This window comes from Aythya marila, assembly GCF_965140915.1.
Source record: "Aythya marila genome assembly, chromosome: 9".
Taxonomy (NCBI): Eukaryota; Metazoa; Chordata; class Aves; order Anseriformes; family Anatidae; genus Aythya; species Aythya marila.
Genome location: NC_139050.1, coordinates 21,331,344 through 21,357,366, shown reverse-complemented (window position 1 = coordinate 21,357,366; position 26,023 = coordinate 21,331,344). Strand labels below are relative to the sequence as shown.

The following is a 26,023-nucleotide window of genomic DNA, read 5'->3' as shown; positions in this document are numbered from 1 at the left end:
ACTGACCTTTTAACTGTAACTCAGAGTAGAAGTGTTTTCCCTAATTTTCACTAGGCTGGGGCATTTGGGCTCCAAACTAAAGGGATCTGAGCTGCTGAGAGCTCCCAGCCCCTCCTAGCGTGGAGCTGGCCTCAGGTCCTTCACTTCACAAGGGGATGAGGAACAACTTGCCCCAAAAGGTGCCAAGACCTCATTTCCCCTGTCTGGGAGCAGTTTGGGGATGATGGAGCCAACATTATTGGAGAAAACAGAAATAGCTGGTGAATGGTCAGAAATAATGCTCTGTCACAGCGAGGAAGGGAATGGCCGAGGAAAATGCAGGGCACGTTCGTCTCTGCTTCCAGATGGGTCGCTGGTCACAGCAGAAAACAAGGTAGCTGCAGGCTTTCCACAGAACTAATAGCCGATGTGAGAATTAATGCAGATCCAAGCTCTAATTAATAGAGGAGAGCTTTCCACTCAGTTTTCTTTGTTATTTTGCTGTGAAATGGGATCTGTTGATTTGGAAGCCTTTCAGACCATCCTTATTTCATAACGTTTTTATCTAGAAAGCTGCCACACACCATTATTCTTGCAGGAGGTTTTAGACAACCCTAATTGGAGTTTTAGTTACTGTTGCCCTGATGCCAAAATGATGGCGCTCAGGAATCCGAGGAATTCTAAACACCGGCTGGGTAGGGTTCCTAGGAACTGAGGACTCTTGCACTTATTTTCTGTAACAGCAAGAATTCCCTTGATATTTGCACAGCTATCATGAATGCAAATCCAAACCAAAATCTGAAATTAGCTTTTAAGAAAATAAATGTAAAATACCCTTCTGTTTGCAAAAGAGAAAAGGTGTTTGGTAAATGTTCTGCGGAGCTACAGAGGGGCATTGGAATGAGGCTGCTGAATATTTAATTTGTTTAATGCACAGCTGTCATTGTTAATAGCTTTGACACAACTAAAAGCTTTGCTCACTCAAAAGGCAGCAATTAATAAACAAGATTAATTTTTAAATACAAGGAGAAAAACCTCCGGAGTTCTTTTTTTGAAGTTTGTAGATAGCTTTCTCTCCATCATGTGTCTGTGCAAAAGTGAGCAGGCATGTCTAGAAAAAGTGCTTGCATGTTTATTCTTATTTTAAGAAAGTAACAATAATTTAAATGGATTATCAGGGCATGATGTAGCTTTAAATCACTTTCCTGTATGAAGAGATGTTTTGGGTATTCTCTGGTGCATGTGTAGGAGCTGTGCTGCTTAGAGGGAAAGGACTGAAAATCAAGCTGTTCATTGCTTCTTAGGTTTGAAAAAGGTGTAATTGCTTCTAGCTATTTTCTCTGGGTAAAACCCTTGGATAATTTATTTTCACTGGAGGTTTTCATGTATTTATATATATATCTTTATGTAAAAGTAGAAAAGAGAAACATTTAAAGAATTCAAATTGTGGATCTTTAGCAGCTGGCAGGGAAGTTGAGGGTAAATGCAGCCACAAGTACTACAGGTCTCTTATTTATTTCTTTTGCAAGCAATCCTGTCGGATACCAGTACAAGCAGGTGTGTGTGCTGGTATTCTGCAGTGCCCCTTTTAGGGGGAATCAAGGGAAGAGCAGAAGAGGCGCTGCCCGGTGGCTGGCGGGGCTGCGGGTGCGGAGGAAGCCCTGCCGAGGGGTAGCCCTGCGGCTGCCCGCCCCTCGCCCCTCTGCCTGGCCCGCTGCAGGCAGCCTTTCACAGAGATGCCTCCGGTCTCCAACAGCTTCCCCAGCTCCCGTGGTTCTCGTGTCTTTCTGTGTCATGCTCTGCCAGTTTGTTTTGGACATGCGCCTGCTGCTGCGTGCGCAAGGTTATTGAAAGCCAGTCTCTCGCATGTCTCGGTAAAACCCAGGAAACTAGGAGAAGAGTTTTATGAGAACTTGAGTTGTGTTTTTTTCAGGCGCATGAGATATTCTTGCTGAGCAAAAATGTGTTCATATAACTGCTCTGTGAGCTGCTGTAGGGATGCTAGCAGTTTCACAGTGAGTACGAGGCAGCAGGCTGGTGCTAAGCCACGGCAGAGGTGGTAATTGCAGGTTTTTATGGGGCATCACTAAAAGAAGCAGTCACCTGTAAGATAGCTCTCTGATGGAGCAGCGATTGGATTATTTCTTTCCTTAACACAAAGAAACGATAATCCTGTGCGGGCCATGGACAGAAAAGGCTTGAGCTCTGCGAGAAACTGCTGATCAAAGGCTGGGATCCAAATTTGTTGCTGTGCTGTGCTGATTTCTTGCTACTTGAGAGCATGGTGAGTCTGTCGGTGTGGCTGGAGGTCTGAATGCCTCGTTTATTTAGTAACCACTGACCTATTTAAGATTCATCGTCCTCAAATGAAACGTATGCATGCCCCTTCTGCAGGCGTAAGCTGCGTCTGCTGCCTTGCAGAGCTGGGGCTGTGCCGTGCTCCTCTGAACAGAGGGGACCTGGCCCAGCCAGCACGTCTTGCGAGCCTGATTTTGGAGTCACCTGGAGCACGTCTTCTTCCAAAGTTACAGGCGTCTGCAGTGGCTCGTAATGTTCACCATGTTATCACAGAAGTAAATTTCATGAAAATTAAGCCGAGGGTAATTAACACATTATTCCACTGGGCTGAATTTGGATTGCTTGTGTTGGAAACGCTCCCAAACATTAGGAAACTTGGGTATGGAAAAATACCTCTTTATATACGGGAGTGATCTAACAAATGCTCTTTGGGTCAGTCTCAAGGTGGTTGGCTTTACAGATGGAGCAGCGCCAAACTCCTAAAGCCTCCCATCTCCTGAGTCCGGTCCCTGTTCCATCGCCCCAAGTGGTGTTCCTTGCAGGTTGTCAGGCTGCTCTCCTCCAGTTGTTGGGAACTCCATCAGCAGCAAAATATTTCTGAGGAGCAATAAACCTTTAGGTGAATTGGCAGAGAAAATCCCCATCGTTGAGAGGAGCAGAAAAGACTTCTGGAAGGGGTTTTAGGATAACCCCAAAGAAAGATTCACTGGCAAATCTCAGCAGATGCTCGCCGTTTCCATGTCTTGCGGGATGGTTTCTGTGTGTGCAGGGGCTGCTGGTGCCATGGGATGGGCAGAGCTTGGGGCCTCCTGGGTGTATTTTCAGGCTGGTATGTAGCAGAGCATGGTCTGTAAGATGAGCTTCACTCATTCTATAAAACAAATTCCTACAGCATCAGTCAAGTTGTGTTTGATTTATTCCAGTGTGGTCGGTCCCCAGATGGTAGAGCATGGTTCCCTAAAGCCCCCAAATTATCTGATTATAGCGATTTTAATGCTGATCATGAGTAGCAGTGGTACAAAGTATCCAACTATACTGTTGGGAGCTTAAAAAACTCTTTCTTAATAGGCTTTCTTAATGGCAGCCTTAAAATTTAATAAAGCAAAAACAATTTAACCATTCAAAGATGAAGGCAGGCCAGGTAATTTTTATCCAATGGACTTCGTTAAATAATTGTGCGGTGTTTGATTGTATCAACAGTGACGTGCCAGATTTAGGAGCTCTTGTTAATGGCATCAAGTATTTAACAGCCATGCTTTCAAGAGAAAAGCTGCTTTACCCTTGGCGTTGCCTATATAAGAGAAAAAACTAATTGGTAGCAGGATTAAGCTTCCAAAAATGAAGTCTCAATTTTTTTTTTTTTTACAAGACTTGCTTGGTACTCTTACGGATTTCTATTTTTTTTTACGTAAATAATTTACACAGTATTAATAAGTGTTGAAACAAATTGTGGCAGAAACCATTTCCAGGTGTTGTCTACCTGGTAGGCTCTGCATTCTTTTCATGCCTGGTGCATTCATAAGGAAAGTGCTGCCGTGAAGCGGAGTAATTAACAGGACATAACTCACTTAACAGAAGTGAGTAGACACCGTGGATTGTGTAAACTCTGTGGGTTGGTTAATATGATACATTTTGTACTGTTTATGTCTTTGGTTTTTATTTCTGTATTTTTAAAAAGACCTTCTAAATAACGCTTCCAACGCCCGTGTTCAGCGTTAAAACTAAATGATGTTTAAAAGCTAGACCATAAAATCAGAGCAACGGAGGTTAGATGGATCTCCAAGGCCGGGTGGTCCAGCCGCCTCCATAAGGCTGGTCTGACTGGAGCAGGTTGTCCAGGGGCTTCTCCAGCTGAGTCCTGAACACCTCAAGGGATGCACTGTTACAGCATTTGATCACCCTCGTGATAAAAATGCTTTTCCTTACGTCTCATTACGATTCCCTGTGTTGCAATTGTGCATGCTGCCTCCTATTGTGTTGCTGTGCACCTCTAGAAAGGGTCTGCCTCTGTCTACTCTGAGTCCTCACTATCCTCCATAGAAAGGGATTTTCTTTTAGTTACGAAAGCTATTTCATACACCTGGACAAAGGCATAGCTTGTAGTTAAAGGCTGGTTGTATTTCCTTGAAGACCTTGCTGAAGGCATACATCACAAACTCCCTGTTCTGCAGGCTGGGGTCAGAACGTAGGTGTTTTTCCCTTCCAGGTACAGATATTTCTATCTGTAAATATTCACAACTTCCATTCAATAATATTTTTTTTAGTGTTTCCACCTAGAAGCATTGTGTGCTTTTTTTCATGTTCTCAAACTCTTCATGTGACAAGTCAAATTCAGACGTCTACACAGGATGGAGTTCCTGTGATGAGCTTGCACAAATTTTTTCTGCTGTGCATCGCTTGGAGGAGCAGGTAGGGGCGGTGGCTGCCCTGGGGAGGCTGCTACTTGTGGCTGTGGAGGATGAAGGTGAAGGTTTCCAAAGGTTCATCAAACGTCACGTACTTTTCAAGAGACTGCACCATTCTTTTAAGCAAGCTGTGTTCATAGCTTCCATCCCGAAGATGCAGGACTTTGGACAAAGTCCAGCTGTGTGTGGCCTGCATCCCACTTGACCCCCAGGGCTTGTCCACATCTCTGCAGAGGAATAAGTTTCAGTGTGTGCATGAAACCTGGCTCTGTCTAGTAGCAGGAGGTTACTGGTGGAAACAGAATGAAAAAAAGCACTGCCATGGCCTCACTCTTTGAGTTCTGCATGGCAGAAAACGTGTAAAATGTTTGTGACTTCACTCAACAGCACTGGCTTGATAAACTGAGCCTAGAGGAATGCTTCAGAGCCCGCATCCAGAGGGAGAACTTGGGCTTCCAGAGCTAACACTGCACTTCTGGGACTCAGTGTTTTTAAGTTACAATTAGGATGTGTAATTCCATACTCACAGGATGCTGAGCGTGCCCTGTGAGTCGCTCAGGTTTCTAGAGTCTGAGAGTTACATGTGTTAAGCATCTTGCTGGATCAGGCTAATTGTATATATTTATGTAAGTAGATTGACAGGTTCACTTAGCATGCTAAAAATAATGAGGCTGCCTTAATTTATTCAGCAGGAAACTTGATGTTCCTTTTCAAAAGAAGGGCAATGATTTTGTTTAAAAAAGAACTGTGACGGCGTGTTATTACTTGTGGGTATGTTTTTATAAGTCTGAGTTGTGCAGCTTGCAACTTTTCTTTAGATCACTTACATCCTTTATCCAGGCACTGGAAGGTATGTGCCGTCTTGGATTCTGTATTGGAATTCCCCCAAATAAATTTCACCCAGTAATTTCAAACAATTTATAGTATCTTTCCTGCTTTGAATGTTGCTTTCCTATTGTTCTTTGTTAAGCAGCTCTTGCCTGTAAACCCAGAGTCAGTTTTATCTCAGTAGATTATCGCATACGTGTGCCTGGACCACACATCACTTCGTGGCAGTATGTGTATGGTAAATGACACGGCTTCCTCCTCTGCCCTCTCTCTTCGTTTGGGAAAGAAATTTTGCATTTCTGAGCGGTTTTTGAAAGCCGTTTTTTTTGGAGATGGGGCATTAGGCAGTTGATTTTAGCACGTTCTTTTTAACCAGGCGCTGACTTCTGGGATCTCAGCATCTTTGCAGGGATGAAGAACAGTTCGATACAAGACACTATTGACTCCTGTGCTAGAAATTAGAAATGTGGCCTCAGGTTCTGAGAATTTGACATCTCCAGGGCCAAAAAAGATCACTCAGTGCTGCCAGAGTTCTCTTCTTTCATATGCAAAGCTCCTTTCTTACTTGAAGCCAGTAGCACCTAGGTGCAGATGACAGATAATTTAGGTGTTTGCGTATGCATCTAAGTGCCCAGATCTGCCCTAGAGTAAATTCTTAGTGTTCAGTGTTGAGGTATGTTAATCTAGGCTCGGTGCCTAGCACAACTTCACATTTGGAAAAGAGGTGAGTTAAACGGGATGGAAAAAGATATCAGGAGGAGAGGAACTAGGTAACCTTGCCTGCGAGGCAGGTTATTAATGCAGAATCATTTGGATTTTTGCCACCTTTCCCGTTTCCATCCAGTTGTGTGATAATGAAGGGCTTTTCCCAGAATTACTTTCTGTTTAACGTCAGTGTGGAGATTAAAGGTATTTGGTTCCCGTTGGGTTAGTAAGCCTAAATCCAGACCTTGAGGTTAGGTCAATTAAGATCCTGTAGAGGAAAAATCAGCTCTCTACTTGGTAATCTACCCAACACCCTCAGATTTCAAGTTTAAATAAAATGCTGCCTCTGCTACAAATGATGTCAGTATAGCCTGAGGTTTGTTTAAGCAGAAAGCTGAAGTCAGCTTGAACCAAACTTGGCAAAAGTGGGCTGTTTTCTTCATGTGGATGGTTTGAATAATGTTCCAGAATTTCTGTGGTATAATTTTGTTGCATTTTATGCTTAGAGAGACCCCGACCCCCCTCATTTAGAGGGCGCTCTTTGGTTGGGCTTCATTTTCAGGCTTCTGGTGAGTGGTATATTATTGCACTGTAAATAGAGACTTTTTCCATGCGTACAAGGGAAAGTACTCTCCTAATGCTCATGGAGCTCAGCTTCCTGCTGGGCACTGTGGAGGGCTGTACCTGTGAGAAGCTGCCAGCGTGCGATCTTGGGAATTAGGAGACTAATGCAAAAATCCCACAAGTTTAAGGCTCCCACTTACCTTCCCCTCCCACTCATCTTCACTCCGTACAATGCCTTTTGAAGGTTTAGAGAGGGAATTTGTCCCTTCCATTGAATATGGGCACGTCAAGGAATTCATTAGGACATGCACTGGCGTGTACACGGCTTTGGGTCCTCTCTGCTTCTGCTCTTGGTTTCCCATCCCCAACCTCTTCTCCCCTGTGGTCCGTTTGCCCTGTAGCTGTGCCCTGCTGTCCCTGCTGTAAGCCTGGCATGCTTGCAGGCTAATCCAGGGAGGGTGACGGAGTCTGTTTGTTTTCCAGTCTGTTTGATGCTTGATTTTTATTTGCTGCTTTAGAAACATTAAAAAAAAACATAGTCTTAAGAAGCAGATGAGCACCCACAGACGGATTTGCAATATCGTCCCGAAGTTTAGGCTGCTCAGCATGCACTTAAATACAATTCCATGGAATTTCCTCTCTGTTTTTCAGCTTTTTAATATTTTTTTGGATCCAATTCTAAAGCCGAGAGAAAAGAGCGAGCTTTTTTTTTTTTTTTCTTTTTTTCTTTTCTTTCTCAAGCTGCTGTGCCCGTTGACTCCGAAGCACGGCACAAAGGCAGTTTTGTTCGGGACCAAACCTGCTGGGGCGCGAGCGGCGGGCCGGCGGTGCTGCTTGCCGCGGTGGCAGGAGCGCCGCTGTTTGCTGAGCGGATGGCTGTGCTTGCTGTCCAAACACCGCGCTGTTTGCCAACGTCGAGCATATTGCAGCCTCTGTGAGGCACTCCATCGCGGCCTGAATAGCTCCTCTTGTGCTCGGGCTTTCTGAATACAAGGGAGAGAAATATTTCTTTCAGCCTTCTGCCGTCGCAGAAAGCCTTCAGTGACCAGATGAGGATCTCGCTCTTGGTTCTTAGTGCAGGGCTTCGGAAAGGGAAGGAAGTGGAAAAGAAGGGACAGGATTTCTACCATTTGTTGCCATGTTTTTAAATTTAACCTTTTTTTTTTTTTTTTTAGTATAAAATGTTGCTATATCTACAACTTCTTGGAAAAAAAAAAGTACGTTTTCAGTATACCATTCAGTTTATTCTGAAAATTGTTTGCTGTCACTAACAAGTCAATTGTAACTCTTTTCTAAGCCTCGAAAAAATAATTCTTTTCATCTTCTAACCCTTTGTTTGTAGTTTGTAATCATATTCTTGTATTGGAAAACTTACAACAATAACGTGTGATTCTCCAGCAGAATTTGCACAAACTGCTCTGTTACCTGGGAAGGTTCATCTAATGATAGAAGACTTTATGCAAGTGTAACTTTATCCAACTCCTACTCCACTGGAGTACAGCTAACTTGCTGACAGGTATGATAAGACTTGGTTGAACTGACCAGCTGCAGGGCTTGGTGTTGTCAGGCTCTTTGCAGCACAAGGAGAATTTTACCCGTGCTCCTCGCCCTCCCCCAAGAAAAGCTCTCCCGTTCCCTAACTATATTTATATCCAACCTAGATAAACGGGGATTATAAGTCCTTTAATTGCACTGCTCATCTATTTTTGTTTCCAAAACGCTTCACAAGCAATTTTGCAATTCCAAAGTGAGAGCTTTCTGTATGGGAGGAAAAGCTGGTACTAAGAGCACGAGTTGCTGCAAGTCAAAAATACTTCTTAAATTGAAATGAAAAATCTTGAGCTTGCACAGTTCCGCTCGGGACTTTGCAGTGTGCACACGCTATGGAAGAAGTAACAAGAAAGTGTTTGTTACTGGGCTTTTGTGCAGAGGGCAGGGAGGAAGGGCTGGGCTGCGACAGCTCCCCTGTTCTATACCCACAGCTCCTGCTCCAGGCAGTATTGACATAAGCTGTAGTCAATCATTGATGGTGAGAAAACTTAAAGAATGAGCCACATCCGAGTGTTTGTCAGCTCTTCACGGTATATTATTAATTGTAGGTGGAAGTTGATTCATTCTCTGAGGTTTGAATAGCTTACTGCTCTATAAGATGCTGATAAAATGCCTTGATAAGGTGCCCGGTTCTATAACATATCCATAAATGGCTCTGGTTAGTAGTGGAGTATAGTATGAAATTTGTTTTCACTTAAAGTGGATGAGTCAAATGGCGGTAGCAGTTTTTACAAAGCGATCCCTTTTTAATGCTCAAAAATCATTTAAATGAAACGGGGCAATAAGGTTTATGTTTTAACCAGCTGGTTCATCAAGGCTGCTGTGCTGGACGCAGCCCTTGACCTCACTGGCACAGGTTCTTCTGCAGCCACAAGGACCAAAGCTGCGATGCAGAATTTTACATTTTAGATATATATGTATATATATTTAATAATGCACTATATACATTCTGAGCTGCCACTTCCCTCCCTTTATGCCTCTGAGAAAGCTATAGTATTGAGTTTGGGCATTTCACTTACTCTGATACTGGAGATTTTAGATGTGGACAACGGAGATGAAGAGCTTAATCCTACCCTGTTCTGTCATCTGGTGCGCTTGGGATTGTTTACCTGGGGACACAGGAAAATAAGAATTCAAGGCTTATGATGATGCTTGTTTTTGGAAGGTTGTAATGCAGTCATTGGCCTGGAGGCATGCTTTAAAAGACTACTCAGCTACGTGCTCCTTGCACCAGCTCAGCTTTGAGATAAGAAAGGAAGTGAAAGCAAGGGGAGGACGACAGGGCCCTTCACACACAGCCTGGCAAGTCACAGCCTTCCCCTTCCCCATCCCCTTCCTTTTTCATAGGGTACTCTGCTTGAGGCTTCTCTGCTGCAGGTGTAGCTTGTTATTCAGCTTTTAATTCTTAATGAGCTGCTATTCCCGTTTCTTGTTGCTAACCAGTAAATACAACTTGTCATGACTTCTGCTTCACTTGTGTCCATGATGTGCACCTGGAAATGGGGATATTGCAAAGGGGCAGCACAAACAGATGGTGGCAGGTGAGGGTTTCTTAGCGTGCACTGGGTTTCTAGACCTTGGCTGATGGCAGAGCTCCTGGAGAAAGCAGACTGCTGCGTTTGGGTTTCTCACTTAGCTGCTGTTACAGCTCTGCTCGGATTCGCATCCCTCACCCAAAGCTGTTGATGATTTTCCTTCTCTCCCCATGCGATAAAGCATGCGTGTCTGTGACAGGTGGGTATTAATTGCCACGCTTTTGATGAGTACATTAAACAGCGAGTTTAAAATGATTCACCAGAGTCCAGGATCCAGACTTGTCAGGAACAAAACTCGCCGTGGTTGTTGTTGGTGCTGTTCTGTCAGCACTGCCAGGGCTGAAGGATTGAACGTTGACGTTGGCTTTTGCTGTCTCCGTGATGCTGCTCGCTGTGGGTGGACAAGCAGAGAATAGCCATCACCTAATTGCTGCCTCGCTGGGGGCACAAGACACCACGGTATTGTTGGCTGGGTATTGGATCTGTTGCTGACTGTACAGTCATTCTGGAGTTGCCATGGAAATGTAATAATTATATTATGAATAATTGGAGCATCTTCTTTTGCTGCCGCAGAAAACTGATGTTGTATAATTATCATTATCTTTAATGAAAGTCGCACTCAAAGCTGATTGTTTAGCACTTGTAGAAACCTGTGACAGAACAAAACTTCCTGCAAGCGAATGCCACTTCGTAAATGTGCCAGAAAACTAACACAGGCACACACCCCCCCAAAAAAATCATTTACATCATTAGAATGTACTGAAAAGCTGTTGGAAAAGAGCAAAGGCAAAGTAATGCCCATAGCTGAACTTCCATCCCTTGTGATGCTCTCCTGGCTTGGTGTTTGTCCTTCTATAAATAAATAATCTCCATCGATACCAGGCAAATAGTGCTGTATGGTATGTAAATGGCAATGTTGTTAATGATTGGTGTAGAAATCAAACTGTTTTCATTCGACATCCGCTCCCTAATGGTGAGGCGAGGGGTTGCGTGGTGGGTGTACAGGTCTGGGGAAGTTCTCTGTGGGTGCAGCCAGAAGGTGTTGATCCTTCGCTGTTCAAAGCTGTGGCACTGCAGAAACTTGAAACGTGAGAGTTTTGATCCCAAAGGGAAGCCTGATGCTGAGTGGGGGCTCATCTTTTGTCTGGATTGCCCACAGTTTCTTGATGAGTTTCCCTGTCTTTGAATTCAGCTTCATGCTCTGCGTGTCTCAGACCGCCCTGCGAAGGGCAGGCTGCAGTTTTCCGTGCAACTTCTCTTCATCTCGCCCTGCTTGTGTTTCTAGCATAAAACAAATAGGTATGCAAAAGAAGAAAAAGGGCAGCAGATCTGAAGAGGACCTTTCTTCTCTAAATAGATCATGAGATACCCATTTCTGTGCCATAAGAGATCCCTTACCCATCTAAAAGTCCCAAGACTCGTTCAGTCTTAAGTGTTGTCTTATGACTTACACCGTGTCCTCGATTCGTGTCCAGTTGCGTTCCCACAGACTTCCTGTGTGACCCTGAACCAGTCGTTTCGTTCCTTTGTCTCAGTTTGACTCGTGGAGTAAGGAGAATAACAACCGCGCTCCACGCAGATGTTCGGGGAGAGCTCCGTGAGCCCTGCTGGGGGAGCTTGGGGCTGGGTCAAAGAAACGCTTTTGTGTTCCTGCTTCAGATGTCAGGACGTCATCTTGGGCTCATATTCATCACATAATGAATGTCCCTACAGTTTCAGGTTATTGTGTTGTGGCTTGTGTGCTAATGGATTAATTTCAGATGTTTTCAACGTAGTTGTTTCTTCTCTTTGTTTCCAAAGTAGTCCTAATTTATTTAACAGTATTTGCCATTCAAGCTAACTGATTTTAGACAGATGTTTGTCTCTTGTGTTTTAGTCTAGACATCTATGATTTACAATCTGTAACCCATCTGGTGAATTGCCATGGGAGTATGCTTATTTTCAATGCTTGAAGTATTGCAACATACTCTTTGCAAGTGTTTTTGCAGTAGCGGCTGATGAGCCAACCAGCAGAAAAGGTTTATTTTAGCAAAAGAATCTGACTTGTTTATTCGGATTAGGGCAGCAAAATGTTCTGGTTCTATTTAAAAAAAAAATCCACTCAAAAATATTAATTTGTCCCTAAATTGAAACTCTACAAGAATATATGGGCCAATTAAAAAAAAAATAATAATAATAATAAAAAGGAACAAAGAAAACCCACCTGGGAATGTAGAATAGCAAGAGACCTGAAGAAGTCATCTTCACCAACTCTCTGTGGCAGAGTATGTATACTTGTCTAACCTTTTATGAACATTTTGATGATCTTTGTACTTCAAAAGCTTCTTGTTGTCACTGCTGCTGGCTCCTGCACCAGCGTGGGGTGGCTGCATGTGGACCAAGTGCTTGTCCCCAGGAGGACAAGTGGGACAGCCCTTCACGCTCAGGATGAGTATCTCAAAATAACAGCACACATTTCATGTTTGAAACATCAGCCATTTGATGTTTGGAAATTTAGTAATTCATACCTTTGTGAGGGATGAAAATGAATATTTGAACTAGCTTCCCCTTCAAATTTAGACGTGATACTGCCTCTGCATAGCAGCTTGGGGTAGTGCGGTAGCTTTAGGCACAGCATGTTCAGTGCAACTGATACGCTGGAGCTCATTTCTCGTTCTTATGAGTTACTTTAGTATTTCTAGAATATGCCCCAAATTAGAATACCACATCTGGGAGACACACAGAGCAAAATTGTTGCATAGAAATCTCGTGATTCTTGCTTTAAAGAATAAAGTGCAGTTGTTTACCTACAAGTCTAACGTACTTGAGCCTCCCTCCGTGTGGAGCAGGTCAAGTGGCTAACACAGGTAAAATAAACCACTTCTAAGAGTCTCCAGTGTAAACAGCAAAGGTGCTGTCATGTAAATAAGCCAGAAAAAGCTCTGTGAGCTGTCTGCTTTTGGCACACGTTTCTGAGCATTTTAATTTGATATTTGGTTGAGTAAGTGTGTCTACACATGTTGAAAACAGCAGTCCAAGTCCTGTAAGATCCAAGTGCTATGCGTGTAGTTCATAGCTACATGATTCACTCTTTAATGGTAGTAACAATAATACACTGAAACTATGAGGGACCATTTTGTTTTTAAACTTGATTTTTGGTATGCTTCTGACAAATTAATTTGGTAATTTGCGTAGGGGGATGCGTAAAGGATTGTTATAATTTGTAACTCCTAATAGTCACAAGATTTAGAAAGCATATTGAGAAAAAAATAAAGGTGGGAGGAGGGGGCCATGGAAGTTGCAGAGGAGTTTAAGGAGTGTAGTTGCCCTACACAAAAGTATTCAACCTCCCCTGTTAATGTCTGTGTTTGCACGTACAGATTGAGGTAACTGTTCAATGGTTAAGCTGTGCAGATGCAGCAGGCTTCAGCCTGATATTAATTTTCGATGTTTCGCGCACATTTATTTGAAGTCATTTGATGTTGGATCCAAAATCCATGCACGCGAACAAGATCCCCTCTTCTGCCCCCTAATTAATCACGGAAAATTGTTTAGCAGCTTTGGCAATCTGAGAAATGCTACAAGCATGTACTAGGCAGCCTTTTATTCATCTCCTTAACTGCTGATGAGGTTGTCTTGAGAAAATGGACAAATACCTATGCATAAGCAGTTTGAAACTTCCTATATGCAGCTGCCTTTGTGTATGAGCCCCATGGCGATGGCCAAACTCTGGGTGCTTTCACTAACCCTGCGTTTGATACTGGTCTTTCTGTACCTTCCCCTGCTCCACCTCCAGTAGGTTGAATGCAGCATAGCTGGGATTTTTCCAGCATTCCAGACCTCTCCAAAGGTTTTTGAACAGCTGTCATTTTACCCCCTCAGGCACTTAATCTTGTAAAAGCTGCTCCTTCTTTTGTCCCTAACGAGGAGTAGTTTCAGTCCACAAATTTGTTCTCATCTAGGAACAAAATATTCTGGTCTTGGTCACAGCAGACTTACGACCCCGTGTCTTAGTAACTTCAGCAGGCACATGGGAGTTGACTCTTCCACTGCCTTTAACCACATGTGAGTAGAGTAAGTAAATGGTACCACTATCTTCCTAAAACCCGTTATACCTATTTTAATGGATGAAAATGTTCATATCACAGCTGGAGGGCGTGCAGGGTTTCAGCCATCACCGCCACAGCCTGGCAAGTAGCATCTATAGCATCCGAGCTAGCTCCTGGCTAGGAGGGGCTGCACCTCAAAGCTATGGTGATATTTATAGGTGGAAACTCTTGAGATGCTGCTTGAAAGGTGTAGGACTCTATAAAGGGATCTGACACGCTCGTGGCCACCTGTGCTTAGTGAGCAGGTTTGCTGTGTGGCCTGCAGGCCGGGCAGAGCGCTCAGCACCACTGCTGTGAGGGGGGGGACAGGCCTGTGGAGCTTGTTGTTTTCAGTGTCACCACCTGATTTGGGTGCTTTGAGAATAACCAAGTGGGAAGGGAAGCCGTGTGTGCCTGACAGTGAAAGGGAGCCTGTTTGTGCTTATTTCATTGAGGAAATTGTTCCGGAACAGCTGCTCGGCCATGTGAAAATGCAGAACCCTGGGTCCCTGCCAAGGGCAGCGAGGCCTGGGTCATTTGTTTTAGCAAAGCAGGCCAATTTGCCCTTTAATTATCTTTCCTTTTCGTTCGGTCACAGCTCTTGCTCAACAGATTCACTTCCTGAGATGCACCCTGTGTGTTGAAAGTCACGGTACCAGTTTTGCTGTGAACATAGCGGTTTTCCATGGATTAATTATAACTGTTAAGCTCTATAAAATACAGGGAGGGCATTTACCTGCCTGGGTTTCATTTTCTGCTTAACGGGTGCAGTAGGTTCATTGTAGTAAAATGTAGAAGATTCTTCAATTTCAAAGTAAAGCCCTGCCCAAATTACTCTATCTCATATAGTTTCTGTGCTAATGTGGATGTTATAGGATGAAATTGTAGGTCAGTACATATTTGCTATAAACAGTGCTGAGATTTCGCTGAGCTGTTCATGAACTTCAGCTTTCAGTAATTGGTCAGGATGTGAACTTCATCCTGAAACCAGGAGGGGTTTGGGTCTTAGGAACAAGGTCTGCAGCATGGCCAGTGCAAACATCTAGTAAAACGTGGGGGCTGGAACTGGATGTGAATGATATTCTGCAGTGGACATGGTTTAGCAAGAGAGAAATTCAATGCATTTATCTGTAGCAGTCAGGAAAGGAAAACAGTGAAGTGCAATGACCTCTTTGCCCTATAATGTTGCGTGGAAAGGAAGAAACAGGCAAGATGCATTGCTACAGCCAGAGGAATTGAAATGACAGATTTTGGCTTCTGTAATTAAAAGAAGAAAACTAATTAAGCTAAAGAAACCTTTAATGTATCCATAAAAGGTCGCTCAGAAAAAAAGAGCAAAACAATACTGATTACAAAACTGCTTTTATACAAGAATTTTGCAAGTGTCGTGGACTGAAACTGAGGCTGTAGTTAGCCTTGAAAACCTTAGGGCAAAAATTCCTCAAGCAGATTGTGACATGATTCCCGAAAGAATCAAAAGGGACAAAAGAGCTGGCAGTCCCCATGGCAGAGCAGCCTCCTTGGCAGGGTCAGTACAAGGAAGAAAATTGAGGTAGACTTGGGTTCATCTGCAGCTTCATATAAAATGCCGCAGTACAAGAAGGAATAGAGTAATTGTTATTTTTGTTGTACTGGATGTGCAGCTGGTTTTTTCTTTTTTCTTTTTCCTTTTTCTTTTTTTTTAAGCCAGAGATTTGGTAAATGTTTTTGTCATCTAGAAATGGTCACAATATTTAGCTCCCACACCGCGAGCTGAGTGACAGAGCAGCAGCGAGGAGGCAGCGTGTAGCTGTAGGAGGAGGACAGGCTCTCACCAAGGCATCAAACTATTAATTAGCTCTGCCACGCTATGAAGCTGAGTTGCTCTTGTGCTGTCCCTTGATTACAAATGTGCTGGGAAAATGAACCCTTGATGCTCTCACGGTTCGGGCGAAGCGTGCTCTGTCCCCGGCCTGGGGAGACTCCAGCGCCTGCAGCCCGCGAGCTGCCGAGCAGGGCAAGGGGTTCCTTGCACCTGTGTTTCGGAGGCAGCCAGCCCTCCAGCAGCTGGTGGAGGTGCTCTCTGTTTACGATGTTGGAGCTCAGAGTGGAATTTGGACTCTGGCTTTGTGAGCAGAGGTGGCCAAATCTCTTCTGGCTCGGTTTCATTGTGAACTCAGGAGACAGCCTTCGTTTGTTAACAGGCTCAAAAACTGTTAAAGCAAGCTCATTGCAGTGTACAGCATCCAGGTCAGAGCAGAATGACTTTTCCTCAGGTCAGTTAAAGTTTGTGTTGAACCATGAGCTTCAATTAAAACTTGCAAGGCTCTAAAATACCCTAGGGGAAACTTATATCCTTCCTATAACTAATTGAGGAACATCCTTTTCTAAATATTTACTTTTTAACAGTTAAACATATTAAACAAATTATAAATAAATAAAGCACCCTCACCACCACCACCACAAAAAATGGTTTGATTTTGTTTTAACGTTAAACGGGGAAGTGGGGAGTGGTCTCACTGCAAGAACAATCTTTAGTAATTCTGAGTCTTGTCGTGCCACAGAGATGGGCCCTGTATATTACGCACTGCCACTTGAAGTTGTTTTGATACCATTGATGAGAGAGATGAAATAATGTATGCTAAAGTCATTTGGCTAGCCTTGAAATCAAAGCACTGGAAACAAAACCTCACTGCAAATCACTAGGCTGTCATTCTTTTAAAACCTGTTTTCCAAATGACTTTAACAGTTTGTGGGTCGTGCGCAAGGTTAAGGATCATCTTGCACGGTGCACGTTTTGATGATAAAACACAATCTTTTTTTATTGGAATGGAAGTGTTACAGTCAACAGTATCAGTGTGGGAGTTTGATTTCTTCCTGCCAGTAGATTGCTACTCCATATGAGCAATTGGCAAAAGATTTTGCAGGACAGATGATGAGCTGTGCCGAGTTAAGTGATTCTCAAGTTAGTTGTCGTATAGTGACTAGCTGATCTATACGTAGAAATTCCAAAACTCTTCCATTTTGGAATGTATTTCCAACGTATTTTTGAGAGAGACCAGCTAGGGCAGTGGTGACCATATGTAGACAGAATTTTGGTTTGGGCTTGAAACAGATTAAAGGCTTTATTCTCTTAGGTATTATCCACTTGTAGTAACATCTGAATTGTTCTACTTAAATGTTGGGTTCATTTTTTTCATCTTACGAAGATGCTTTTCTCTCAGTTTTTCAGGTTTGAGAAACCCCTGAGAAGGAATGGGTTGTGTAACAATGCTAATCATCCATCTCACCCATTCTCAGGCACGTTTCATCCTGAGGAACTGACCAGCACTTGATAATGTCGTGTGTTTTGAACTCCCATGACAAAGTGTTGTCTTGTGTGTGCCCATGTGGGCTGTTACGTGTGGCTGTGTATTGCCCAACTAACGGCGGCGTGAAACTTGGCAGTGTGTGGAACCAGAGGTTCAGAGGGAAGTATAAAAACGCATTCCTCAACAGAGATTTGTAAAGATTTTTTCTGATAGGAAAAATACATTTACTCAAATACTACTTCTGAAAAGCTCCCTCTGAACCAATTGTCACTTCATATTTTTTTATGGGTTTAAACAGAGCCATTTAACCGATAACTTCACCCTGCCAGTAATTGCTTGCTGCTCATGCTGTTGGTTTTTTCCATGCCTACTGAAATTGTTGACTACGGGAGCTTTATCTGGGGAGACAACATTGAAAGGGCTATAGAATGAGGTGGGAAAAAAAAGAAAAAGGAGTAATAAAGCCTTTTTTTCCTAGTGGGGCTGTAATATGGGTGAAGTTCCCTACGTAGTTAAGTGCAGGAAAGCCTTAAGAGCAGCAGAACCACATGCTTGTAATGACTTCTGAAAGAATAAAAATTTAAACTTCAGGAGTTTTCACGTGCTTAATACACTTGATAAATTATCATATTTCAAATGTAGTTGTGACTGGTAGAAACCATATGTGCTGATCAGGCTATAAATAACCGGGTAGAGAAAATGAGCCAGCATCAGAGAGATGCAAATGGCACAGGTGGGTTCCTGTGCGCAGCGTGCGCTTTGCGAGGGTGAGGAGAGAGCTGCTCGCTGTGCCGTGCACAGCCTGAAGACTACAAAGATACACGTGGATAGGGGACAGCTTCTCTGTCCTTTAATGCAGACTGGTTTTGCTGATACCAGAAAACAAGCCGTGGCTCGCTTTGTTTCTGGAGATTTCACTGGACCTGTCTGGGCGTTTGGAGCGGTCACTGCTGTGCTGATAGGCAAAGCCCCAGCCGTGACATCCCACGTATGGCTGGAGCCTCTTGGCTTCCTTTTCTAGAATAATTTGGAGATGCCTGATGTCCGAGAAGGACGTCCAAGAAGGTTGTGGGTTTTTTTTTATAGTATTGGTCAAAACTAAAATTCCATTCACGGTTACAAAGCGCAGAGCTCTCCCTGAGCTCTTCTTAAGAGTTTGACCATGGATATTTTCACAGGCTGTGGCAAATGCTAGATGAACGGATTAGTATAAACATTTGCATGCGTAATAAGAAAGTAATTAAATTAACTTTTCAAAACAGTAAATTCTCACAGCAAACATCTGTCTGGTGCTTGGGGGTTTCTTTTTATTGACTGTTCTGGGTGATGTTTCTGGTCTTAATGGCTAAATCAACCAGCAACTGAGTCAACTGTTTCCATTTTATCTGGACGCTTTCTTGTAGCTGTGAGGCTGTGTTTGCAAAGTTGAATGATTATGGCACTTGCTTTGTTATACTTGTACTCAGTGCCTCCAAAGGGAACTGGCACGCTCAGGGCTGGATTTCGGAGTGGAAACCATAAGCTTCTTGCTTGTATAACCACATTCCAAGGTTAGTCTGAATAGCTGAGATAATGAATTTGGTCTTTGTGCATTCTTAAATAGATAGATAGCTTTTCGCATATGTGATTTTTGGTACAATTGGACGCTTTCCTTGGGAGCTGCCTAATTCCAGGCCGCACAGTTTCTGCTTTGTTCTGAGCTTCCATGCCTTCAGCAAGAATAACTTAACCAGATTTCAATATAGGAATTGTGGGCTGCTAAAGGACATATTGTGTTACTGCTTAATGCAGTATAAGTTGATCAGTGGGTAATATAAAGCCTGTGTTTTAGCTGTTTTATGATGAAAATATTATTTCAGCAGAATATATGTTAAAGTCATTGAACAATGATCTTATTCTCAGTGTGATGGCACAAGGCATTTTCCACACACCAGAAATGACTGGAGCTGATCATTTTGTTATTGTAGGCTTCTAAAATAAATCTATTTTTAACCTTTTTTTGAGCAATTGTGCAATTTCTTTTAACTGAAAAATAAATCTTTTTTTCTCCTTTTTTATTAGGGCCAGCGGAGGTTCCCATGATGTCACCCAATGGATCCATTCCCCCTATTCATGTGCCTCCCGGTTATATCTCACAGGTATGCTTCTGGAAGAATTAAAGTGTAGATAAAAGCAATAGCATTGATCATATAGAGAAGTCTACCTGGTTGAAGTGTAATTTAAAATATTAATGAAAGTTATCCCTTTTCATAGTCTTCTTCTTTACTGACAGTACACACATACTTGAACACGAGCATACATGTGCATTTGCACACACTATGTATGATTTAATTATCTGTTTTGTATTTATGGAAAAAAGGTGGAAAAAGCTTTTTACAAAGGTGTTAGGTTTTAGAGCTCTTGAGCAGCTACTTTAGATGACCTGATCATTTGTTCTCCTTTCATCTTCTGCAAAGCTTAGAGGCTTTCTATAGTTTTTTTGTTTTTTGTTTTTTGTTTTTTTTTTTAAAAAAAAAGCAAAAAAAAAAAAGCAGAGGAAGTGCAAATAATACAGTAAGTCTGATCATTTTTTCAGTTTCATTGAGCTGTGTACTAGACCGAGAGTTTTATTAAAAATATGCAAAGCATTTCGTATCTCATTGATGGATAACATAAGAGCTTTGGATGCATACATCTTGACATCTCGTTAAGCAGAAAATGTATGGTGTCCTGGAATCCCTTCCCCTCCCCAAGAAACATGTGAGGTTGTCTAATTCTGAAAAATTGTGGATGGCGTCATGCTGAAATCCCACAAAATACTGCAATCACTCTGTGGTATTTTAACTCGCCTCAGTGAAAACATGCCTCAAGTACGGAGGACGTTGTTAACCTTCTGTCTCTTAAAAAGCATAGCCTGAAAGGCTCAGCCGAAGGCTGGACCCTGGGCTAGGAGCAAGCACACGTAGGACAGCAGGGTGCCTGCTCCCAGCCTGCCCCTAGCTGGTTGCACCTTGAGACAGCATTTGCAATGCTTTTAGTGCTCGTCATGGGCTCACCTAATTTAACAGAGAGCCCACATTGTGCAGATATCCAAGGGACGACTACAGTGTATGAGAAATGCCGAAATTCTAAGAACCTCTGCAGGATTCCAAGAGTGCACCTCCATTTGAATGCATAGCTGGGAGATTGTCTTATATTTTGGCTGCTCCTGGATGTTTGAGTAGCAGCTGCAAGAAGGAAGCATGGTTTTGCTTTGCTCTGTATCCAGCAGGTGGAAGGAGTGCTGCCCGGGGAAGCAGCTAAGTCACGCCATCCCTCCGGAGGTCTTCAAAAAATGTGTAGATGTAGAGCTTAGTGACATGGTGACTTGGCAGTGCTAGGTTAAAGGTTGGACTAGGTGATCTTAGAGGTGGAACAGTGAAATTGTGTTTACTCCCCGTGCGTGTTTCATAGCACATGGGGCTCCTCTTCACGAGTGGTACCTACAACAACGTACAGGACTTGTACTGCAGGCTGACTTCTCTGTTCCTCATGTTTTAATAGATGAGAACCCATTTGGTTTTATTTTTTAAAGGATTTGCTCTTCCTATGAAATAACTTTAACACCTTTTTGTTATTAAAGTGCTTAGACCTCTCAGTTCCTGTACTAAGACAAGTGGCTGAGTATGGCTGAAATGCTTTCAACCACGCGATCGAAGTCTTACAGCTGTACCTTTGTCTGAACTTGGTTCCTCTTGTCTGCTTTTTGTGATTCACCCTAATAGTCCCACTAAATAAACCCTCAAGTACTTAACCAATAAAAATAAAAAGCCTCCTCTGGAAAAAAAAAAATCCAGGTAACTGGAAATATGCTGTTAAGTTTAGGAGAAAACAGTGTATTCGGTGCTTTTCAGCAGCAGAGTGCATGTTCTGCTGTGTGGAGAGTGAACCTCTTGCCTTTCAGATTGCTTCATATTAAATAATGGTTGAAAGTGTGTAGTAATCAAATTAGTTCTTATTGTAATAAAATCTTCGTGCCTTATTTGCTCTTGTTGCTTTGTTGTCTCATAGTTTAAAGCACCATTTCATGATGAACAATAAGAGCACAACTTCAATTTAAAGTGGCATGGGAAAGGCTATAAAAAAGCAAATTAAAGCTCTCTGAGATATGAATCAAAACACATTTGATTTTTAGTTTGATTTGTCCCCAAAGCGTGTAGGCAGAAAGCAGATACCCCAGCGGAGAAGTAGCAGTGCTATTCAGAAAAGACATGAAATCTTTTTTCCGTTTTGCTATGCCAAGCCTGTTGGAACTGTGAGCATTAGCCTTAAATTTTACGTTAGTTAGAATGATACATCGGTACCTCTTTGGTACTGTGGAAGTGATCAGCAAAAGGAGCTGGCAGGAGGCTGCGTGCCCTGCGAGATCAGCTCTGTCGGAAGCTGGCGGAAATGGAGATCGATTCTATTTCTAGACTTCAAGGACCATATTAGTAGTCATGATTGGAAGCTGGGTTTGATGAAGTTACGGAGATGTTTTTGATGATGAGGCTTTGCCAGGGTGGAAAAAAACAGTAGAAAGCAAATACACACACCCCATACAGATCTTCCACGGGATGGTTTTTCTTTCAAAGGCAGGCAAAGTGCAGCCACTTACTCTGCATTTGCTTTTGAGCAAAGCTCTGTGCACCTCAGGCAGGTATGAACTATGATATCAGAGTGGATGTCTCTGCAAATATTTGTTGCATAAGGGTTAATAAAATACAGAAGAGAAAAAGTTCCCTACTGTGCTGTAGGTAGACAGTATTGCTGCTGTACAAGTCAGTCGTGGAAGCTGGCAATGTAGAGAAATTTGTATTAAATTAGTGCGACATCAACGACTTTGGCTGTAGCTGTTGAATTGTGGAAGAGAAGGGAGCAACTCCTATGGCATGCCAGGAGCTGGGCACAAGCTCCTAATCCCAGGCCTGGCTCTGAGCTGCGGATGGAGCTGCTTCCCTGCTGCACGGCGAGGCAGGCAGGGAGCAAGCCCTGTGCTGGGACGTGGGTGTGAGGCTGCCTTCCCTTGGGCTGGCGGCCCAGTGCCTCCTCCTGGCTCCCGGGGCACTCCGGCCTCCCCACATCAGCACAGACCAAAGGTTGAGGTCGTCATTTGGATGCTGAGCATCCAAATTTGGGGACATCCTCCTGCATTTTTATTTCTGCTTTTCATGGTGTGTGTTAGGGAGGAGGGAAGGGGGTTTGGGGTGTTCTGATGGGAACTTGAAAAATGGAAATATCATATCAAAAGCCATGATCGTGAACTTGCTTGCTTAGGGCTATTGGCTGAGGACTGCTCGCACTTAAGTAAATCTGGAGTAATTCCACGGAGTTTGAGGAATTACTCATATGTAGTTGGACATGAAAAGTTGGCATGAAACTCCACTTTTGGTTTTATTTACGGAGTTGTTAATATGCAGTCTCCGCCGCAGATATTTTAAGGCTAAAGCACTCAGGGAGTGATCCGAGTGTGAAGTGTGCACAGTGCTGATAAGGCTGCTCTGGTCAGGAGGCAGCGCCGGGGTCGCGTGGGCTCCACTGCACAGCTCGAGCCATCGTCCTGCGGCTCGGCATTCCTGCATCGAGCACACGGCATTGATGGAAGCAGACCGTGACTTCTAGAAGGAGGGGAGTCTTTAAATGACATTTGAAGTGGTAGAAAATCCATCACAACCTCGGGATTTGGTTTCTGGTAAATTCTCACGTGGTGCTTAGGGGCATGGTTTAGCGGCTGATATTGGTGGCAGGGGGATGGTTGGACCAGATGATCTTGGAGGGCTTTTCCAACCTTAATGATTCACTGATTCTCTGCACTGGGAGGTATTCTCATCCAAACTGAATTCATCTAGCATAAGCTTTTAGCCACAGGCTCTGTTTCTGTATGGCTTAGTGCTCACAGAGCTGCTCTTTGTATGTTGGGGGCTGCGATCAGTCGAGTCACCCTTGAACAAGATGATCCTCGCTAACACTGAACCTCAGGAGGGTTTTGCAGATCTCATACTTAACAGAGCGAGCCATAAAGTGATGAGCCTTTTCAGTTCAAGACTACTGGCCCTGGAAGTGTGTATCATTCTAGATTTAAAATATGCTAGCGTTTTTTCCAGTGTTATGGATGTTCACCCATGCTTTCCAAGTTGAAAGTGCAGATGTAACACTGGTGTTTGTACTCAATGGATGACAAAGGTAGCGACGCCAAACTTGTCGGAACTGGCATGATCTTGGATTGGCATCCTTAAAAAATTAAGTGAATAAATAAATTGTTGACATCTGAGTTCCTTGCAGATGAGCTCATTCTGTACTGTTTTCTGGTACAGATTGATTTATGAGCGAAGGTTCAACTTAGTTTATGAAATTCCCGAAGTACTGGTCATGGTCTGCCCAGTGGCCATGCTCCAGATGTCCTTGCTGAATCTTGCACACTAGGTTTAATGAAATAAGAATAGATTTTTGAAAGGGAGTGGAGGTGTATTCCATATTGCTGCACTGTGCCCGTTCAGTTGATGTGTTACAGAAGACGATGACTGTATTCCTTTAACCAGAATTTAGGAAAACACCGGTACAGCTTACCTGTACAAAATGAACCTGCCTCTGTGTTTCCTGGGGATGTAACACTAAGTTTCAGTGGAGAAAAGTAGAGAACTTGGAGGAGTGATATACTTAGAAGATGTGAATTATCTCATTTAGATGGAGTTTACATTGCTACGGTGAGATATTTAATGTAAAACAAATAATATTAAAAATACTATCCTCAAAACACGGCAACCAACAGGGGAGGCAACTTTATTGTGTAGGAGAGATGTTCATCCAGGTTCTCCTTAAAGATCATGCACCCAACTTAGTAATTAGGCTTCTGAAAATGTGGCAATAACCGCACAGAACTACACTGTAATGGTACTGTTATTGAAGTTGCGTGCCTGTTACACCAGCAAGCACAAAAAGGATAATTGCAAAAGACAATTTAACTAGTAACTGTTTGAAGAGCACAAAATAATGACAATTTGGCTCTAAGTGCCAAATGCTCAGAAATACTTGCTTTCTGTAGATGCAAACTGCTAAAATTAATACTAACAATTACTTTGAATACTGCAGTTATATCTGGAGACCTCAGCATTGCTTCTGGGCACTGACTTAGAGGCAGCTTGGTAGGCAGTGCGTTTCCTGACAAATTTATGGTCTTCATGACACCGTTTGAAGCAGATGCAAAGAACTGCAAATTTCTTCTTTAAGTAGCAAATTTTAAGCCCTCTGCTAAGTTATGTTATTTACATTAATGGTTGAAAACTCATTTACTCTGTATTTGATAAATGGAAAAAGTGTCATCTCCCAGAATGGTGCTGCTAAAATTTACACACTGCAGGTTTTATAAATCAGGAGGTATCTGCATTCTTAACCAGTCCTGGTTTTCTAGTTACTTAATGCATATAAAACCTAATCCATTGGATTGCCAGTTTTATGACCTGTTAAGGACAGAATATCATATTTAAAGGTTGAATGCGAATCTTCAGAAATTTACATATCTATCTATAAATCCTAGTTTAGAGAGGAAATGTCCTGTAGGGCAAGGAAATAAAGTAGCTTCTTGCAAGATCCCCTGTGTCTCTGCGTTCACTGGAACACATGCACATGAAGTAATAAGCATGCCGTAAGCATTTGTGGCCTGGAGGAAACAAAAGACATCAGTCTCTCAGCTTCTTGACGAAAGTCATTTGGAAGGCTGGCTCATCCCCGGCTCTCTGGCTTTTCTCTCACTGCTGCTGATGTTCTGCAGCTTCAGCAGCAGCAGAATTTCATCAAAAAGGCCATCAAAGAGGCTTTGAGGCTTCCTCCCTGCTTTCTAGAAGATACTTCAGGAAGAGAAATTATAATAATTCAAGTATCGGTTTACATGAGGTGCTGCTACACAGTACAGGCTTTCTGTCTAAGTCTGCTTTTTAACATATTCATCTTTCATCTAGGTCACAAAATCCATATGTAGTCTGCTCTAGATGCACAGATAGGGGCTTGAACCTCTCTGGAACACCGAAATCATCTCTGGGGCTTAGCCTGGTGCAAGCCAGGACGAAAACTTCACAGGTCAGAATGCAGGAACTGTGCTATCTCAGCTAAGTTAGGAGATGATGAAAGTCTGAGAGGGTTTCTGCATTTTCATACAGAGTCTTAAATAAATTGCTTTACTTTTCAGTAAGTACAGATTGCCCCATTCTCTGAATTGGAGTGCAGCCCCGATACATGGACGAGGGCAGTGGAGGTTGAGCAGAACCTGGTAAGGGAGATCAGAGGCCTGAAAACTCAGCGGGCAAAATGGAGTGCTGGTCTGTCACTGGCATTCAGCTGTCTTTTGAGGACTCTTCAGCATCTTTGAAATTTAAAGCTAGGAGATGACAAATTGCTAGCTTAGGTTGTAAAGTTAGAAGTTAGGAAAAGTACTTTAAGCTAAACAATTCCTATTCTGGTTATTCGGCATAGCGAGCAACGCATTTTTTAATGTGAAACATCAATTACAAGTGACTGAATGGCTTTCTGGAGAAAATTTCCTTCTGTAAGGAAGCCAGCTAGCCCTCAGAGTGTCCATGTCTGTGGTCTCAGCCCATAGCTGACCGGCATAAATTCACATAGCCCTGGGACACAACAGGCGTCAGTGAAGAACTGGGTCAGCTAATGCTGGTTGAGTCTTACCCTGTGCAAATTGCTCAGATGATGCCTGAGACATGGGCTTGTGTTTGCTGGAGCATTGCTGCTCACGGCTCTGGCACTGTGTATTAAACAAGGCTCGTCACCCTGCAAGAGTCAGCAGAAACAATTGT

The 26,023-nt window shown here is 43.1% G+C and overlaps 1 protein-coding gene across 1 annotated transcript in view; it reads left to right on the top strand.

Annotated features, from left to right (window-relative positions):
* Positions 1-26,023, top strand: part of FNDC3B (fibronectin type III domain containing 3B) — a 175,206-nt gene that overhangs the window by 59,515 nt on the left and 89,668 nt on the right. Inside the window, exon 4 of the mRNA XM_082766959.1 lies at positions 19,284-19,360. Within this exon, the coding sequence (XP_082623085.1) occupies positions 19,284-19,360 (77 nt within the window). The remainder of the gene's footprint in view (positions 1-19,283; positions 19,361-26,023) is intronic.